This window comes from Poromitra crassiceps (assembly GCF_964638095.1).
Source record: "Poromitra crassiceps genome assembly, chromosome: 2".
NCBI lineage: Eukaryota > Metazoa > Chordata > Actinopteri > Beryciformes > Melamphaidae > Poromitra > Poromitra crassiceps.
Genome location: NC_139624.1, coordinates 48302163 through 48321346, shown reverse-complemented (window position 1 = coordinate 48321346; position 19184 = coordinate 48302163). Strand labels below are relative to the sequence as shown.

General features: G+C 43.3%; 1 protein-coding gene across 2 annotated transcripts in view; it reads right to left on the bottom strand.

Moving 5' to 3' along the window:
* The window catches only part of scube1 (signal peptide, CUB domain, EGF-like 1), a 591791-nt gene that overhangs the window by 487281 nt on the left and 85326 nt on the right, over positions 1–19184 (bottom strand). For both annotated transcript variants that reach the window (XM_083632214.1, XM_083632215.1), the window contains exon 3: positions 17539–17664. In XM_083632214.1, the coding sequence (XP_083488340.1) occupies positions 17539–17664 (126 nt within the window). The remainder of the gene's footprint in view (positions 1–17538; positions 17665–19184) is intronic.

Sequence of the window (19184 nt, the reverse complement as noted above, 5' to 3'; positions counted from 1 at the left end):
AAGTTACCCACTTCATGAGGGAGACTCCCCTGTCCCTGGAGTGCAGCGCTGCAGAGTGGTGGAAAGTGAATGAAGGCAGGTTCCCCAGGCTGGCGAAGTTAGCGGGACGATACCTGTGCATTCCTGCAACTTCGGTCCCTTCAGAGCGCGTCTTCTCTGCTGCTGGACTGACTGTCAATAAGCTGCGTTCACCCAACAGCATGTTAACATGCTTATCTTCCTAAACAAGAATCAGTAGGCCGATGGACGCTGCTGGAGTTAAACTTCACTTTGTTGTTTCATGGGACACTAGTCACCACGCCTTCATGAGTCAGTCATTTGTGTTATGAGGCTCTAAGTTAAATAATAGGCATGTGAAGTAAGTAACACTATAGCATCATCTCTCTCTCTCTCGTTCTGGTTCTCTCTCTCTCTCTCTCATTCTCTCTAGTTTTGGATTGTACATTTTGATTGTTTATTTATTTAAGTTAAGTTAATGTAGGCTACTGTATGCATGTGTGTCAAGTGTCTAAAAGAGATGCGGTTATATAATTTGAATTAAGACTACAGTACAGTAAGAAGTGAATGTAGGCTACTGTATGTATGTGTGTAAGTCAAGTGTCTAAAAGATGCGGTTATATAATTTGAATTAAGACTACAGTACAGTAAGAAGTGAATGTAGGCTACTGTATGTATGTGTGTAACAAGTCAAGTGTCTAAAAGATGCGGTTATATAATTTGAATTAAGACTACAGTAAGAGAGGTGTGGCTCAGCTGCATTAAGCACGCACATATTTTTTGTTTAAAGGAGAATTTCGTTTTTTTTTAACCTGGACCCATCTCCTGGCATTAATTATGATTTGGCCACTCACCTAGCGATGTCCGCGGCGTTTCTGGCCGTCCTAGCGTTGTTTTGAGATCAATAGCGTCCAAGTCAGTTGTAAAATGGAGCTGATTTGGGGCCAAGTGTGAGCCTGTCTTTCCTGCATCTAAATAGTTATTTTTATTCCCGTTTTCCCCAAATATCGTCATAATGTGATCCCTCAACATCCACCAGAGTTATATTTCGCCCCAGGCCATTTCCTGGAGTCGCACAGGGATCCTCAAACGTGATCTCGGTCACCAAGTCTCGTGAAGTCACGCGATACTTTCCTGCCGACTGGCCAACTAACAGGTAGGACGCTTTGCGGTGGTGGTTTTAGCGTAACCTATGTGGGGTTTGGCGTAACCTATGTGGGATTCGAAATAACGAAGGTTATGCCAAACCCCACATAGGTTACGCTAAAACCACCACCGCAAAGCGTCCTACCAGCCCTGCCAGTCGGCAGGAAAGTATCGCTATTGATCTCAAAACAACGCTAGGACGGCCAGAAACGCCGCGGACATCGCTAGGTGAGAGGCCAAATCATAATTAATGCCAGGAGATGGGTCCAGGTTTAAAAAAAACGAAATTCTCCTTTAACAGTTAAACATGCAAACTTGCAGTCTGCAAAGTAAACACCAAATGTCATTAACAGCCTTGTTTAAGAGGAGTGTTGGAGAGGAGACACATTGAAATAAAGAGTTAATTGAGGAGAACACGTTGTCTTTCGTATTTTCTGCCATAGGCATTCATTTTGTAAAAAAAAAATATATATATATATTGAAAATTTTCTAAGTATTAATATGATCGATAATCGATAATTGATCGTTAATTTTCACCGATTATCGATTTTGGAAAATTTTCAAAATGAACATCCCTAATATCCAGCCCCTAGTGCAAGATCTGCATCGCTGGCAGAGTGGCTATAGTTTAGAAGGTCGCAGCTTATGCTCCGGTGCCGTGGAGGGGGCAGGTGGGAGGGGGCATTGATGACGTGCTAAGCGAGCACATACAAACCATTAACGTCCCTGTGCTTTTGAATAATTTCATGAACAGACTTACAGAGTTACGTGGCTGGATTATTTGGAAGAGAGCCAAATTGGTGAGTAAACAAGTAGCCTAAAAGTTGAATAATTTATTTTCGTCCATCTGCTAGTTTGCAAATTTAACTAGTAGACGATAATACGATAATGCGTATTAGGCTATATTGGGTGATAAGTGCCCGCTATTAACGTTCATGTATATTAATTAATCATTCATGCATTTCAATTAATTAAACGAGCAAACTCACGAACAGCGTTTAGTAGGCTATTTGCTTTGATCATCAGCCTGACGCAACGGTGCCCGGGTGGGAGAGATCAGATGAGAGAAGCCGCTCACACACTCCTCTCTCCACTGTCGTCTTATTGCCCAATGCCCACACACGTTTTAAGCAGCGGTTTCTCATCAAGGCTATGTCGAGGAAATATTGGCTCATATTTGTGTCCGCAAATGCAGATAGGAGCATGCATGTTGTCTGTGTTTCAATAACGAATGCGTCCCAAGCGCCCGGCGAACATCAACGCATTTCCCATCAAACAATCGTGCCGCTCTCACGTCTAGGTATAAAAATTAACCCTTACCTGAGCCAAAAACGTGAAGTGAAGACGCTATCCGATGGCCAACATCCTCTTCTTTTAAATACATATAGTTGCCTCTTCCAAATTGTTGCATAAAATCCACTTTTCTGTCTTTGAAAAACTGAAAATCATTCATCTGGAGCAACCCGGAACTACGAGTCACTGTTTACTCACCGTTTACTCACTAATGCCCCCCACACTTCCGGAATGGTATTGCACCTACATTTTCGGTTTTTCAAAGACAAAAGTGGATTTTATGCAACAATTTGGAAGAGGCACACCTGACAGCACAACAGAACGTCGGCATAGCGGGTGGACCCCGGGGCGTAACGTTATGGCGGCCACGGTAAATTATCTGCTCGGCCACCCGTCGAAGGAAATGTCCCGGCGCAGCCTGGGCCTAGCGGAGCTGTTGATAGCTAGGGGAATGTTGATATATCAATTGATAGCTTGCTTGTTACGTCCAATTCACGTTTTTCATCAATGGTCAAATTCGTTTCGACAATCCGTTGTTCGTTGATATAATTGTTTTACAACTACCAAATTTAGTAGCCAAAGCAGAGATCGCCTGTCTGTTTCTGTTATGCATGACTATCTATCTATCTATCTATCTATCTATCTATCTATCTATCTAGATAGATAGATAGATAGATAGATAGATAGATAGATAGATAGATAGACAGACAGACAGATATTGTAGCTTTGCGTCTGGCTATAGGTCTGGCTATACGTATATGAAGGAGGAAGACTGGAAACGACGAGCGGGTTTATTCCCTGCCGCAGCAAAACGCAGAAGAAGACTAAAATTCCCTGCCACAGCAAAACGCAGAAGAAGACTAAAACAGAGCGTTTCAGACAGAGGGTCAACTGAAGGGGGCCGTGAGAGCCAGTACAAAATAAACAATGAGTTTTGTGAACTATGAATGATGCAATAAGCTACTCTAGTGGAGGCCAACAATAAAATAATAATACATTATATTAGCAAAATATGCCCTTTAAGAAAGGTGAATTTCAGGCTGTGGGAATCACTGAATCTCACTCACTCACGCTGGAAAAGAGGCGACAACTCAGGATGAGGAGGGCAGGGTCGGAAAATCACGGGTTGGACCACTGCCAAGATTTATATCGCCAGCCAGAGCAGAACCGCCGTGTAAAAACCCACCTCACTTGCAGGGTCGCTCTATCGGCTAAACAGCGGGGCTTGGAAACTTTTAGATTGAAGAAAATGCCACTAGTTTGTCGATATTAGTGGGATTTTTGGCCAGTCTAAAAGGGGCTCAAGAGTCTTCCCATTTATAACCTCAAGCATATATCATGTATCAAGTATGTATCAAGTGAAATTCTTAGAAACCAGCATCATCATCTGCCAGGACAGATCACAAAATAAACTTGTCTGGAAAGAAGAGAAAATCACTTGACAAATGAAAATCAACTGCCTCAAACTGACCCTGCTTTGCTGGCTGCAAATTTCCCAATGGAGTGAATGACATCAGTGGATGACATCACATTGACATCACTTGTTGATAATTTTGCTCTCTCGTCAGTTGGCAGCTAGGGATTCAATAGTGCATGGGGCTAAATGGAGCGGGCTGGTAGGAAAGCAGAGAACCCTTAGGTGATACCAGAGACACACCAACACAAACCCTCAGGCGATGCCACTGGGAGAGGACCTCTGCAACCATCCCACAAGAGACACACCAACACAAACCTCAGGCGATGCCACTGGGAGAGGACCTCTGCAACCATCCCACAAGAGACACACCAACACAAACCTCAGGCGATGCCACTGGGAGAGGACCTCTGCAACCATCCCACAAGAGACACACCAACACAAACCGGCATGAAACAGCAGAAATGATGGACGCACACCCAACATTGACAGAGTGACTCTCCAAAGAACAGCGAGATGAGCCAGACAGGCTTAACAGACAGAGTGACAGAGAGGGGGGGGGGGGGGGGGGGGGCAGAGGGAGAGAGAGGAAGAAAGAGAGGGAGACAGAGAGAGAGGGGGAGACAGAGTGAGAGAGAGACAGGGAGGATGGAAGAAAAAGTGAGACAGGGAGGAGAGAGTGAGTCAGACAGAGAGAGTAACACTATTACACAGACACACTCAGGTCACTTTCACATATAAGCCGTTTGGTCCGCTTTAAACGCGCCAGAGTTCGTTTCCTCGGATAGTCTGCTTTGTTTGGGGTGGTGTGAAAGCACAAACGAACTCTGGGGCGGAACAAACAAACAAACTCTGGTCCGCTTGAAAACGTAGGTCTCGGTTCGCTTCCAAGTGAACCCTTGGATGGTTGGTGTGAAAGCAAACCGGTAAACACAAGAGCAAATAGCCAGTGCATCTGATGTATCTGATGCACTCATGATGATGCACTCATGATGCACTGCATCATGAGCATCACTCATGATGCACTGCATCATGAGTAGAAGACGGTAGAAGGGAGCAAAACAAACACTGCGGCGCGCACATGTGTACAGTACCTGCGCGCCGCATGACGTACGTCGTCATAACAACAACACAACAGTCTCTCAACAGGGCTTTCCTTCTCCTTCGGTACGTATGCCTTGCTCGTCTCATCTGCAGAATGAAATGTTCAACAGCTTGCTGCCTAATCTGCTGCTCATATTGGGCACATTCTTGTAAAATATTTATTTGATAGTAACACCAAAGTAAAACCAGAAATCCCAATATCGCAGGTGGTGTTGCTCCATGGTTTGTGTTTTGAGGATTCACTTGTGTTGTTCAGTCAGCCCTCAGCCAGGCAAGAAGCCTGCTGAAGAGGAGATATTTCCCTTGCTATTCTGTCCAATAGACGAGTGACTGTTTCAACCACGTGACATTGTTCAGAAAGTTTGGTGCGCTTGTGACAAATTCCTGTGTGAAAGCGAACTGGACCAAATGAAAATTGCAACAATGTTGCAACTTCACCCCCCAGAATCGCCCACCAGCTTATATGTGAAAGCGACCTCAGACACAGCAACACACAATCACATACAGTACTTAGACAGATGCACACTCGCATGCGCTTACACACATGCTCACTAATGCACAAGCAAGGACAGATAGTACACTTCACTCAGACACAACAGGTTTCTCACAGTCCTGGAAAATCCTTGAAGGTTTGTGGATTTTGGCAAGGCCAGTTCTGGAAAATGAATGGATAGACTTGAAAATACAACATTTATTATTATTATTCTGTGTTCCTCCTGTAGCTCAGAAACTATAAGAGCTACAGCTACCAAACTTGGTAGGTAGGTTCGTAGAGTCCTACTTTACTATGGGCTAAAAAGTACACCAATTGACCTCATGTTGGCGCTACAACAGCCCTCTTTAGGTTTTGGTTAATAACTTTTGAACCCTAGTGTCGACAATCAAAATAATTTTCTCCCTGGATTCCTTGGGTCCTTACTGACATAGGCCCCGGCCATTTCGGTCAACCTAGATTTTCCGCCATTTTTAATTTAGTCCAAAACAGTTTTTTCGCTACTCCTCCTACAATTTCTGTTAAATCTTCACCAAACCAGGGGGGTACGGTGGTGCAGTGGTAAGCGCTGTCGCCTCACAGCTCGAAGGTCCTGGGTTAGATTCCCACCTGGGACGCTGTGAACGCTGAAGGAATGCGTGCCCGTCCGCATGTCCTCGAGTGCCCACCGCCCGGGTGGGGTCGTCAAAAGGGCCCTTCTGTGTGGAGTTTGCATGTTCTCCCCGTGGCTCCCGGGGGTTTCCTTTGGCTGTCGTTTTGACCCTCATCTAGGCCGAGGTCATTTTTCAGATTTTTACAGATTCTGAAATGGCAGACTGTAAGCTTTCAAATGATGTGTCACACATTGTAATCTGAAAAAAATTGAAGGAGATATGCTTATTTGATTGTTAACACTCTGGGGAGGTCTGGGGAGGAGAAAGTGAGAAATCACCTCACAAAGATTGTGAACTTTTTCACACCTGGAGCACCCAGGCAAGGGGGGAGTGAACAATGGCTCCTCATTTACATTGACCACTCCCAAACCATTAAGCTGTCAGTCTCTGTCAGTCCACTGAGAATGACAGATGGGAGAGTGCACACAACCCAGTGACAACCCCCCCCCCCCCACTTCTCCTAAGTTAGGAGTGAACAGTGAAAATAAACTACAAAACTATTATCCTAAAAAGGCATTTATTATAACAAAAGGCATTTAATATAAAACCAATATTCAGTAATACCAGAGATGCTCACAAGTCATTTTTTGCAAGTCAAAGTCAAGTTTCAAGTCTTTGGTCACAAGTCCAAGTCAAGTCTCAGGTCTATAAATGTTAGGATATATAACAAAGACTGTTTCCTGTGAATGCTCTGTTTATGTATCTGTCCCTATAGAAATAAACTTTCAATCTGTTTCAATAAACTCTTTCAATAAACTCAATCTGTTTGCTTGCAAGGGAATAATAACACTAGCGACTATCAGCTTACAAAGAGTATTTAATGCAAGAGTCGAGATTTCAGTGCTGTAAGACAATAGCGCAAACGCCATTTTGGCGCGCAAAACAAACAAAGACGACCCAACATGGCGGCTCTGCACGTTTGCACACATACGTTGCCGCCATTTTGACCTGAAAGCAAACAATGGCCAAGATGGCAGCTCTATACGCTTATCTTGCAATACAATAACTTTGTACGATAAACATGGGCACAGTCAGACACACACACACACACACACACGAGTTGTTAGATAGATATGAAACTCACCCAAACACAAAGCAGAACGTCTCACGGCAAACGACAGTCGCCTTAATCATGTATTGCGTTCGGTTGAATTGTCGCTTCTTATTCACTTGCTTTGTGGCTTGAGTCATGTCAGAATCATTCGTCAAAGCGTGATACACAGCCATAATAGCAATAATCTCTACATTCTGGCGACATAGCAGAGTAATCCAGCCTCGTGTTGTAAATGACATTGTCACAAAGTTTCTTACTGCAGGAGATTGGCTGATGAATAGAGTTCCATTGCTCAGCTGTTGTGTTGTGATGCTCGTTCGTTAGTTCTTGATCATGGGATAGCTCAGGGCTTGTGTTGCTGCTGTGGCTACTGAATATTTATGCGGATGCGCGTCCTATCGTGCGTCCTGATTGGCGGATACCCAAACAAAGGCCGGCCGACACGGGAGCAGCCAATCGATACTGCTATGCAAATCCAAGACAGAGCCTTTTGTTTTCCGCAGTCTGCTTCGACAAAACAACTCGACTTTTATTTTACAAGATTAACGCATTTAATGATCCCAAAACGTCTTAATTTTATATGGAATGGATAGTTAAAATAATATATTTTGTACTATTGTAAAAAAAAAAAGCAAAACCACATTTTTTCAAGAAATTACTTTGACGCTCTGCTGTGAAGAACTGCTACGGCCGAATTGAGGGACCATCCGACAGCAGGCGTCACTATTATAGGAAGCCCCTTCACCAAAAACAACAAATATCCTGGTTGCTAATGTGGTTCCTCCTCTGGTCGTTAAGGGCGCCTGTTCAGAGGTAGGGGAACTGGTTGGAATAGCGTGAACCTCCCACATGCTATGTCCTACCGGTGAAGCTTCCTCTGTCAGGTGAAAAGAAGCAGCTGGCTAACTGCCCATGTCTCGGAGGAAGCATGGAGCCAGTTTCGGCTCTCCCCAGATCGGCAGAGGTTGGAGTAGCAACCAGGATAAATAAATTAAATTAGCACCAATGGAGGATAAAAATGGGATAAAAAATCGGGGGGGAATATTAAAAAAAAAATCTTCACCAAACCCTAACCCTTCAAAAAAATTGTGGGTGGAGCCTATTTCACAAAAATCGTCATAACTCAAGGACGCATTGTCCCATGCTAACCAAACTTGGTACAGGTGTACAGGTATGTAATCGGAGCTAGTACAATTTGTAGGTGTCATTCCGCTTATAGGGGCGCTATAGCAATATTTAAAAATTTAAAAAGCCATAATTCAGTGGTTGTAAATCATAGAAACACGATTGCTGACTGTTGTTTTCCTTGGGTCAAGCCACACCTATCCATGGAGGGCCCGCCGATCTCCGCCCTCGAGGTTTGCCGCCATTTACAATTTTGTCCAAAACTACTTTTTCCGCTACTCCTCCTACAACTAATCTCTGGAGTGTTCTGCACACTCTGTCACAGTTTTTTTGAAAGTCCACACCGTTTTCATATCGATTTATGTCGATTAGGGCTGCAACAACTAATCGATTAAATCGATTAAAATCGATTATTAAATTCGTTGGCAACGAATTTGATTATCGATTCGTTGCCCTTTTGGCAAAAAAAAAAAAAAAAAAAAAAATCATATTTAATTTGAGTTAAAGTCAGATTATTGAAACTGGATTAGCCTGACCAGTTCTACTTGTTTAACAAGCTGAAGCATATGCTCTGCCTGTAATTCAAGAGAAGTCTGCCTTTTAATTTCATATTTAATTTTAGTTCAATTCAGATGATTGAAACTGGATTAGCATGGCCCCAGTTTAATTAAAAGTTATGACCAGTTTAACTAAAAATCATATAGCCTGCCTGTGATTCCTGTTTATTTCATATTAGTTAAATTCAGACTATTGAAACTGGATTAGCATGACCAGGTTAACTTGTTTTATTATTATTATTATTATTATTATTATTACCTTTATTATTATTATTATTATTATTATTATTATTATTATTATTATTAACTTGTTTAAAAACATATAGGCATGTAATTCAAGATAAGTCTGCATTTTATTTCATATTTCATACAGTTCAAATAAGACTTTCTGAGCATGACCAGTTTGACTTGTTTAAATTTAAAAACATATAGGCCTGTAATTCAAGTCTGCCTTATTTCAATTGGTTTTTAGCCCTAGTTGCACTTCTGTTGCACTTCTGTTGCACTTTTTTGTTCATTTGAAGTTTATAACAGTGAATGAAGGCATTGGCCCCTATCGTTGCATCGGCGCAGTTTCTAGGCCGAGCGGCAGGCGCAGATCAAAGCAGTGGGCGTGGAAAGGCGCACTTGATATCGTCGTGCTGGCGCTAGATGCAGCCCAAAGCATTACAACCACGCCTTTTAGGCGTAAAATTATGCACCGTCATGCTCATTGGATAAGTGCAATAAACGAATCGCACGCTTGCCTTTTTAGCTCCAATTCCAGTGATCCCGCAAAACCAGACGAAAGCCAAACGCTCTGCCCCCCCCCCCCCCCCCCTCCCTTCATCCAGCCTGTCTGTCTGCATTATAGGCTATTATTCCATATTATTATGCTTCTCAAACCAATCTAACTGCAGTTTCAATACTGCAAGCATGTAAATACGCTACACTATAGCAAGATCAAAGTGAAAATAATGTTCTATGCATCAGCTAGAAAAATATAGCCTATTAGATTGGTGAAAGTTTGTCCAGAAAGATATCATTTTCTCTCGCCTGCTGCAGGAAGGATGATGCACATAAATATACCCTACATTATGTCAAGTCATTGCATAAATGTGTTTTTATTGTAAAACTAAATGTGAAATAGGGCCAAGTTATTGGACGGACATCACAGTATAGCAGATGCCATTAGAAGCGCGTTCCGAAGCGCGTTCCGCTGTTACTTCTCTAAATCACGTTAACTCGACAAGGGGTATATATATGCCCAGGAGGACATATATGTTTCACATAGGGTGGTGTTTTCATTTCGAGGTTTTATTTGGTCCAATATTGAAATGTTGACAATGGCAGGCTGTGTTACCATTACACATTAATTTAGAACTACCTTTTATATCTATTTTGGCTCATTTGGTGGCTATTTAGTAGCGAAATGAAGAAACACAATGCATGCTGGGAACTCAGAGAGAGAGAGAGAGAAGGGTGACAGAGAAGAAGCAGTGAAGGCAAAGAATAGGCCTGCTTTTGAAAAGCGCAAAGCGCTAAATGTAGGCCAGCTCCCAAGATATGACTAGGCTGGTATTTAGCGCCGACACGCCCACTTTGGGACTGCGCCACGCCCATTCGGCCTAAAGCGCATTTGGCAGCCTAAAGCCTATTGCTATCTTGCCGAAACAGGCGCAAGGCACGTTTTTTTGCGGTTAAGGCCCGTAATAGCGCCGATGGCCTGTGGGAGAATAGAGCCCATAGTGTATTAAATTAATGCGCTATTTTTTGTGCAATTAATTTGAGTGGTTCAAAAAAAAAATCCAAAATTTGGGTCGCGACTTCATGACAAGGAAAATAGTGGGTCCTGAGGCTACACCAGTTGAGAACCACTGCGTTAAAGCACTTTATTTAAGAAGATATGAAGATATCTTTTGCACTTACACCATACATTTGTATGTATTTTGTATTCGTTCATGCCCTGTCAAACCTATTTGATGTAGCAAAGCCCGGTGAGTTTTTGTTTAACAAAAAAAAGTTGTTTTTCAATAAACGGATGGAAACAATATCAGTGCATTTTTTAATCCGATTAATCGATTAATCAAACAAATAATCGACCGATTAATCGATTATCAAAATAATCGTTAGTTGAAGCCCTAATGTCGATGCTTCCAAACTTTGGTGGGTGGAGCCTATTTCACAAAAAAGTCCCACTATAAACCATCAATCTGGGATGTTTCACCTTTGAAAAATGCTTCCGCCAGATTAAAGACAACACATTACGTGATGTTGTTGACTGATGTTTTTTCTCTAAATGTGCACGTTGGTTATTTTCCTTGTCCCGGAGAGATCTGGTTGCTACTGAGTACACATTTCTAGTTATTATTATAGTCATAATAATAATAATAATAATAATAACTAGTGCAGTGCCCGTTTGCCCCCATTCACCACCCCGGAGCGCTCCCCCCCCCCCACACTGCACTCAGTCAGGTCCCCCTAAGCGCACTCACCAAGTTCGAAGTCGATCAGATGATGCTATTGAGATAAACTACTTTTTGTGTTGCCAGTAGGTGGTGCTATGCCGAATTACATGCAATTCAGGTCCCTGCACTCCCCGAGTTTGAAGTCGATCGGACGAACAGTTCTCAAGATAAACCACTTTTTGTGTAGCCAGTAGGTGGCGCTGTGCCGAATTGCACGAAAATTGCGCGAAATTCGGCACTGTACTGTGTCAAGTTCCCATCAGTGCACTCCCCAAATTTGAAGTCGATCGGACGAACGGTTCTTGAGATAAACCACTTTTTTTGTTGCCAGTAGGTGGCGCTATGCCGAATTGCATGAAAACAGGGCACTGCACTCCGTCAGGTCAGTGTAGAGATGTTTGTATTTTTCAATTCTGTGTCCGGCCACAGCTCCACCGTTTCAAGTGTGATCGGGCTTAAAGATTTTTGACATTTTTTACTGTAATATAAGAGCTTTTTAGTCACAGGACATGGTAGATTGACTTGTAATAGGGAGACTCAACTTTATTTATCCCACACCGCCCTCCATTGGCCAGCCCTGGGACTAAGCAGGTTGTCTGCCACGTCCCGTGGCAATAAAAAAAAGAAAAGAAAAGGATGCGCGCATGCGCTGTACAGCGGAAGCGCTGTCTTCATGAAAACAAGGAAGTAACTCGATTCGGATTTGCTACGAAAATGATGTTTCACGGAACTATGGATTATTATTTCATCACGTGGTGAGTACCCGATGTCACAACATGTACATAGAGCTTTCTGGTGCTGTGTTTTGTTGACTTTGAACGGCTATATCGTTATCGATACTATTGCACCCAGAGGGCGCAGTTTCTCCAATAGCAAAACTTGGAAAACTTGCTGAATGGGGCTTTAAACTTTCAGGGGGTGTAAAGGGCACCAGTGCGGGTGAACTGACACAGCCGGATTTTTTAATTAGGCTAATTAGCTAATGATGTGATGTCTTCAGTGATGTCATCAGTGATGATGTCAAAAGTGATGTCATAAGGGCGCACACACACATACACAAGGAGGCATTGTGACAAGACTGGGATGTGATGTCATCAGTGACGATGCCATCAATGACGATGTCATCAGTTATGTGAGATGAAGTCAGCAAATGTCAGCAAACTGTCTGTTTCAGCCTTTGTCCCACTGATGATATCATAGACATTGTACAGTCTTATGACATAATTAATGCTATGACATCATCAGTGCTATCACCTATCATCAACCTGTGTTTAAGGCTATGACATCACTAATGATGTCACTGATGATGTCACAATATAATTGATGTCATCGTGACCTATTTATAGAAGAATCATCAACTCCTGAGAAAAGGACTATGACTCCTGCTGAGAAAAAGCAAACTTCATGGGGCAAGGGAGCTACTGACCCCAAGGGGCAGAACAGCTGCTGGGACAGGCCAGTACGAGCTACGGGCGAGGACGAGCTACTGGGCTAGTTCTGCCCCAAATCAAAGTGGGATCCATAGAGAACCGGCTGCAGACTTCTGTTTCAAAGCCAAGGCTTAGAGTGCTGCAGCCCGCTTTGAAATGGCAGAGGGGCCGGGGGAAAGAGGCAAATAATGATATTCCTGGAATGCAAGTTTAACAAGCCAGTTACATGTCTTTGCATTCTACATTTAATTAAGACATTACTCTTTGTTTTATTTTGTATGTTACATACTTATTGGCCAAATATATTAACATTTATGGACTAGAAGTCTGCCCATGTAAGCACTAGGCAGCCATGTTGCCTGCTCAGAATTTTCTCCTTGCCATGGAGATTGACAGTTGTCATGTATGTTGTGATATGATTGGTTGAAATGGGGCAGAAATATGATAGTACTGTACTACCTGATGTCAGCAAACTGTAGATATCGTTATGAATGAACTTCATATATATATATATATATATATATTAGGGCTGTCAAACGATTAATTTTCTTAATTACGATTAATTGTGCGATTAACTATAGTTAATCGCGATTAATCGCATCTTTGTATTGCATGTTTAAAATGCCATTATTTTGCATTGCAAAGCATTTTTAATTAGATATTAATAATTCTTACCAGTGTGTCGTGATTGGGAATCAAATGAATGCAAATAAATGTACTTTGTGATCTTGAATTTTAGATTTATTTTCAATTCAATAGAAGTGCAATGTAGATAGGAGGTCACAAAATGTCTACAAAATGCATCTTGAATAGAAAATAAATGCACAATAATTGTAAACACTCCAGAACGCTCCAGAACCGATACTTCCGCTGTGGAGCAGTCGAAACCCAAGACCCAAAAAAAGACTCTGAAGGAAGAATGAGTGATGAGTCTTGTGCTAGCTAGCTGGCTGCTAGCTGGCCGCTAGCTGCTCTGGTATGCTTAGCTTTTAGGTGATAGCTCAAACTCGATGTACTTCGGTGATATTTTAATTCCGTTTTACACAAGGTGCAAACTACTGCTCTTGACTTGTCCACTGTGCCATTTGGGAGTTATTTAAAGTAAAACGAGCCATTTAGAAGCGCATTGCTGTCTTTGTCTTCCATGCCTCCACAGGCAGGAGACAGGAAATGGCTGCGAACGGCTTCACTACAAGTATGGGTGCGACAAAGGGACAAAATAGCAGCATGCGATTAACGCGATTTTAAAAAAATATCGCGTTATGGGTAGGGATGGGAATCGAGAACCGGTTCTTGTTGAGAACCGGGTCCCAGTGGATCGATTCCTTGGAATCGTTAGCCAACGTCCTGAACGATTCCACTATCGATTCCATGCGCGATGACGTCACACGCTGCGACACGCACGCAACGCAGCCTTGTTTTGTTTCCAGCCACCATGGCGTCTAGGCAGAAGCAAAACGATGACCACAGTGCCACTTGCAATGCTTGCAAAACCTCTATTTCGTCAAAGGGGGGAAATACTAGCAATATGCAGAAACATTTGTCCACACAGCATGCAATAATTTTGGAGGAATGTCACGTTTTTGATGTGCTACGGAGTGACGATAATAACAGCTAACAGCAGCGCGGCTAACGTTAGCGCGTCATCTGTTAATATGGAGAGTAAACTCCTCCAGACCCTGTCTATTGTGTAAACCAGATTTCACCAATACTCCATTTCCATCCATTTAATTTAGAGGATGATGACGTTCAGAGTCAGACTGGTTCAGGGGCTGGTAGTCGCTTTGGGTCAGACTCTGACAGAGGCTGCAGCGAGTACTTCTTGTGCAGCTCTAGCCCCTCCATTCACCCAGACCCAGGCAGGGAAGAGTAAAATGACCGAGGCGAGGGTAAACGAATGTCCCCGAGCAGTGACCAAGTTTGTCTGACATGCCAGCTAAAGTAAAATGTCCAAAGTTGCATGTTGTCATTTTAACCACTAGTTCTGTTTCATTCATTCCCACTATATATTTTCTATAGGGAGATGACAAAGATGCTCAACCCAAAATACAAACCCCCAAACAAAGCCAGTTTAACAGACACACTGATCCCTGCTTGGTATGGGATTGAAAAGAGCAATCTGATATCAGAGCTGAATAATAATACATAATTATAATAATAATAATCTAAAAGAAAATTAATGTTAATAAACCCATTTGTACTCTTTTTTTTTTTTTCCTTGCCCAATGAGAATCGATAAGAGAATCGATAAGGAATCGGATCGATAAGCAGAATCGAAAATGGAATCGGAATCGCTAAAATCTTATCAATTCCCATCCCTAGTTATGGGCGGCCCTTAATCGCATCGCGATTAACGCGTTAACGCTGACAGCCCTAATATATATACTGTATATATATATATATATATACATATATATAGTTTTACAGTTTTCAGAACATGAAAACTGAACATAAACATAAAAACAAAAACAGGCTCATACACAGGAAAAAGGAAAAACATATACTACATTGTCAAAGTAACGACTCGGCTACCAGCAGTGTAGTGTGCTCATGTGCTTATGAGAGATGTTTTGCATAGGATCACATGCAAGGGGTCCATGAGAGGTCAGCTGGGCGAGTCACTCGTCACCCCTGACTACGTCAAAGTAGGCCAGAAACGGGTCCCAAATAGTGGAAAACTTCCCAAGTGAGTTGGTCCTCAGGAACCTGAGTCTCTCCATGCGCACAACTGAGACCATGCCCATCAGCCACAACTGAAAGGAAGGAGGAGAGGGAGACTTCCACTCCTTTAGAATGAGTCTCTTGGCGTTATGAATGAACTTTTGATAAATTAACTTTTGATGTGAAAAAAAAAAGTGAAAAACTAAAGAAATTAGATTTTTTTGCATACATCGTTAAATAGGTGCACTGAATACCTAGGGATGTGATCTAAAATAGAAAAAAATATAATTTTTCGTTTCAGGTTGACTTTAGCTCGATTTTTAAAAAAAATCTTGAGTCTTAAAGGGGGACTTACCCCCCCAGATATGTAACAAAACGGCATGCTGCTTCATTTGAAAAAACCTATGGGAAAAACCAAGAAATGAATGCCTGCTCTTGTCTCACTATATACTCTTTGGCTGTCCTCAGAGGCTCAGACAGGAAGCTTGGAAATTTTTTCGACGCCATGACAGTTTGCCCGCAGTTTACCCACATCACAAAACATTGTTATATGAGAGCTCCAAAATCTTTATAAATATCCACAACTAGCCAACGCTGGTGGCCTGTATGGAAACAGCGTTGCTCAAAATGGTTGAAAGTTATATCAATTTGGTCATTCAGTGAATCAGTGGCGAACTAGAAATTGACTCCATTGACTCCCATGTAAGTATCGTTAAAAGAGCCTAGTGACGGGAGCCTGGTTATCGCAGTACAGCGCAATACTCAGGACAAACCCCCTGCTCTCAACATGCTTATGTAATCACAATGGGAGATTTCTCCACGTTATTCCATTGTCCAACTTATCCTCTACACCGCCATGAAGTCCCTTTTTAATTTTCGTTTCTCCCTTTTTCGTGATTCTTGTCAAAAAGTGTAGTGCACCTCTGCTTTTTCCTCACGAGCGCAGAGCAGAGCCGCAGCGGGCCGCAGAACATTCTCCCCCTCCCTCCTCCTCAGGCCCCTGCTGCTCACCCTACAGTACAGGCGAAACAGCCTCTTACCTGTGGCGCCAGTTCGGCTGCAGCCCTCACAAAACAACAACAAACAAACACAAACAAAAATAGCTGGTGTGCGCCCAGGTGCCCCCCCCCCCCTTTTCTGCACAATCAGTGTCTGAAATTGGGTACAAGATTGCGGGAATCCCGCATCTGTTTGTGCGAACCGCTGCATACGACTGGACAAGCCGCTTGTCACAGACAGGGGCAGAGCTGCACTTTGTGAAAAAGGGGCACATACGAGTCCTCCTCTCTCTCTCCTCTCTGCACAATCAAAGTGGTTGAGTGGTTCTCAATGTGGGGTCCGGTGACCACCAGTGGTCCTTGAGAGGATTCCAGGATTCTCTGTTATCTCTCAACCTAATATATATGGAATTCTGGACAAAATCATATCTAGGCTACATAAAAAAAAAAAAAAAAAACAGATTTGCATCTGAGAGACCAAATCTCATCATATGGGGGTCCATTGCCCCAATGTGAACTAAATTAAGTTGGGAATGATTTACAGCAACACAATGCCATTTTCTTCCTTTTATGATTATAGTGGTGTTTATTGATAGTATTGTGTTACATCACCACATGGCCATCTTGGTAGGAAAATAACTGGCGATTGTAATCAATTAACAGGTGATTAACAGGTCAAGTGACACAAACAGCCAATGAGCTGTGTGTATTGTTGCGCCATATTGGTAGGAAAATGCTTGTGACATCATGGGAATAGTTGTGAGGAGCCGGGAAAGGGTACAGGGGGAGTAGGGGAGTTTCTATCTTGAAATCCCAGTCTTTGGATACAACGTGACGTCAGGTTGTACCACATTTTGGTGCAGTTTTGAGGGCAAAGAAAAAGCAGTGTTGAACCCATAGAGGTCACTTATACAGTTGAAAATGATACAAATGGTACAATGGTAACAGTTTGGTCTCAAATGTGGAGGTTTTGACCAGAATTCTTCACACACCACCCCCAAAGTCATATATATTGGTTAAAAGCTGAAAAAAAGTGTTTTGGGGGTAAGTTACACTTTAAGTCTTTTAACTTGATGTCCAAGTGAGTGTGTTAGCCCTGTTATACACACACACACAGACACACACACACACACACACGCACAGAGAGGAAGAAAGCGAGTGGGTACCTAGACAGTTGTGTCCATCATGTGACAGCATGAATCCGTCGTAGCAGGTGCATCTGTAGTTTCCTGGTATGTTGATGCATTCGTGAACACAGCCGCCGTTGTAGTCGTTCTCACACTCATCCATGTCTGAAAGAGGAGAGGGGAAGATTTAACACCCGAGGGTCAACGACAGACATGGGACAAAGTCACTTTGGTCCAAGTCAGTCATTCCGTTTTGGGCAAGCCAAGCCAAGTCAAGTCGAGTCGGGTCGGGTCGAGTCCTTACGCTTGGTTCACACCATAGACTTCTCAGAAGCAGCGCTGAAACATCGCTTCACGGAAGCTTCCAGCAGGAGCCTTGCCATTCAGGTCACGCCAGCAGGGATCTGCAGGCAGGGATGGCTGCCTGCAGACTGTCATGTGTTCCACTAGCGATAAGAACTATACGACTTCCAGTCGGATTTTCAAAGTAAAATGATTCTTAGCCAAAGTCTAAAGCACTCAGAAGCAATTGAAATTTTTGTATTTTTGTATTTCCCTGTCTTTCTGTGTGTGTGAGGGGGGAGAGATTGACAGCACGGCACGCTGTGGCACAAGAGCAGGGTGGTAGAGAGAGAGAGAGAGAGAGAGAAAGATGCTACAAATTCCAAGGTGCACCGGTGCGTGTTATAAAAATATTTAGGTGCACTGGCAGATTTTAAGGTGGGAAAATGCATGTAAATAGGCGCACTCTGGAGCCCTGTGCACGCATGTGCAGCGTGGCTTCAGCGTGGCCTGGCGTTCGGCTGGTGTGATCGGTCTCGCCTGATAACAAGGACACTGAAATTAAACTGCCTCCGCACTGCATTGCTTCAGCATTGCTTCAGCGTAGCTTCGGTGTATGGTGTGTTCGGGGTCTTACTTAAAGGAACGCGCCAACATTTTGGGAGGTTCGCCTATTTGCCATATTCCCGATAGTAAGACGAGAATGTATGCCTTTCTCTCCTCTGTGAGTGCAGTTATAAAGTGTGGTACATCTCTCCTGCTACATGTAGTCAGCAGAGCAGCTGAATGGGAGTAAACGGTACACGGTTCAGTCACCAGAAATACACATTCCAACAGCACCAAAACACTCATATGTACATGTTGTTACTCGTGTACTCACCACGCTGTGAATAATCCAAGATTACAAGGAACAGTCATTTTCGAAGTAAATACATGTTTCTAAACATGGACGCATGGCGCAGTGATATGCCAACCCGTTCTCCGAGCGCGTAGCATATTGACGCTTTGTCCCGTCCCTTGTGCGTCGCTTGTTACTAACATGGTACCCTTGAGCGACCCATGAAACGACTTGGGCTTTCCGACTAAACTCAATGTAAACCCATGGAAGTAATATTTGACGCTTATAGCAACTGCTCCCCCATTAGCCTAACTGCTCCCCCATTAGTCAACTGCTCCCCCATTAGGGTCTGGAGGAGCTAACCTCTCCCAGACCCTAACCCTAACCTCTCCCACCCCCCATGCCTAAACCTAACCTCCCCCAGACCCTAACCTCTCCCACCCCCCATGCCTAAACCTAACCTCCCCCAGACCCTAACCCTAACCTCTCCCACCCCACGCCTAAACCTAACCTCCCCCCAGACCCTAATGGAGGAGCAGTTGACTAATGGGGGAGCAGTTAGGCT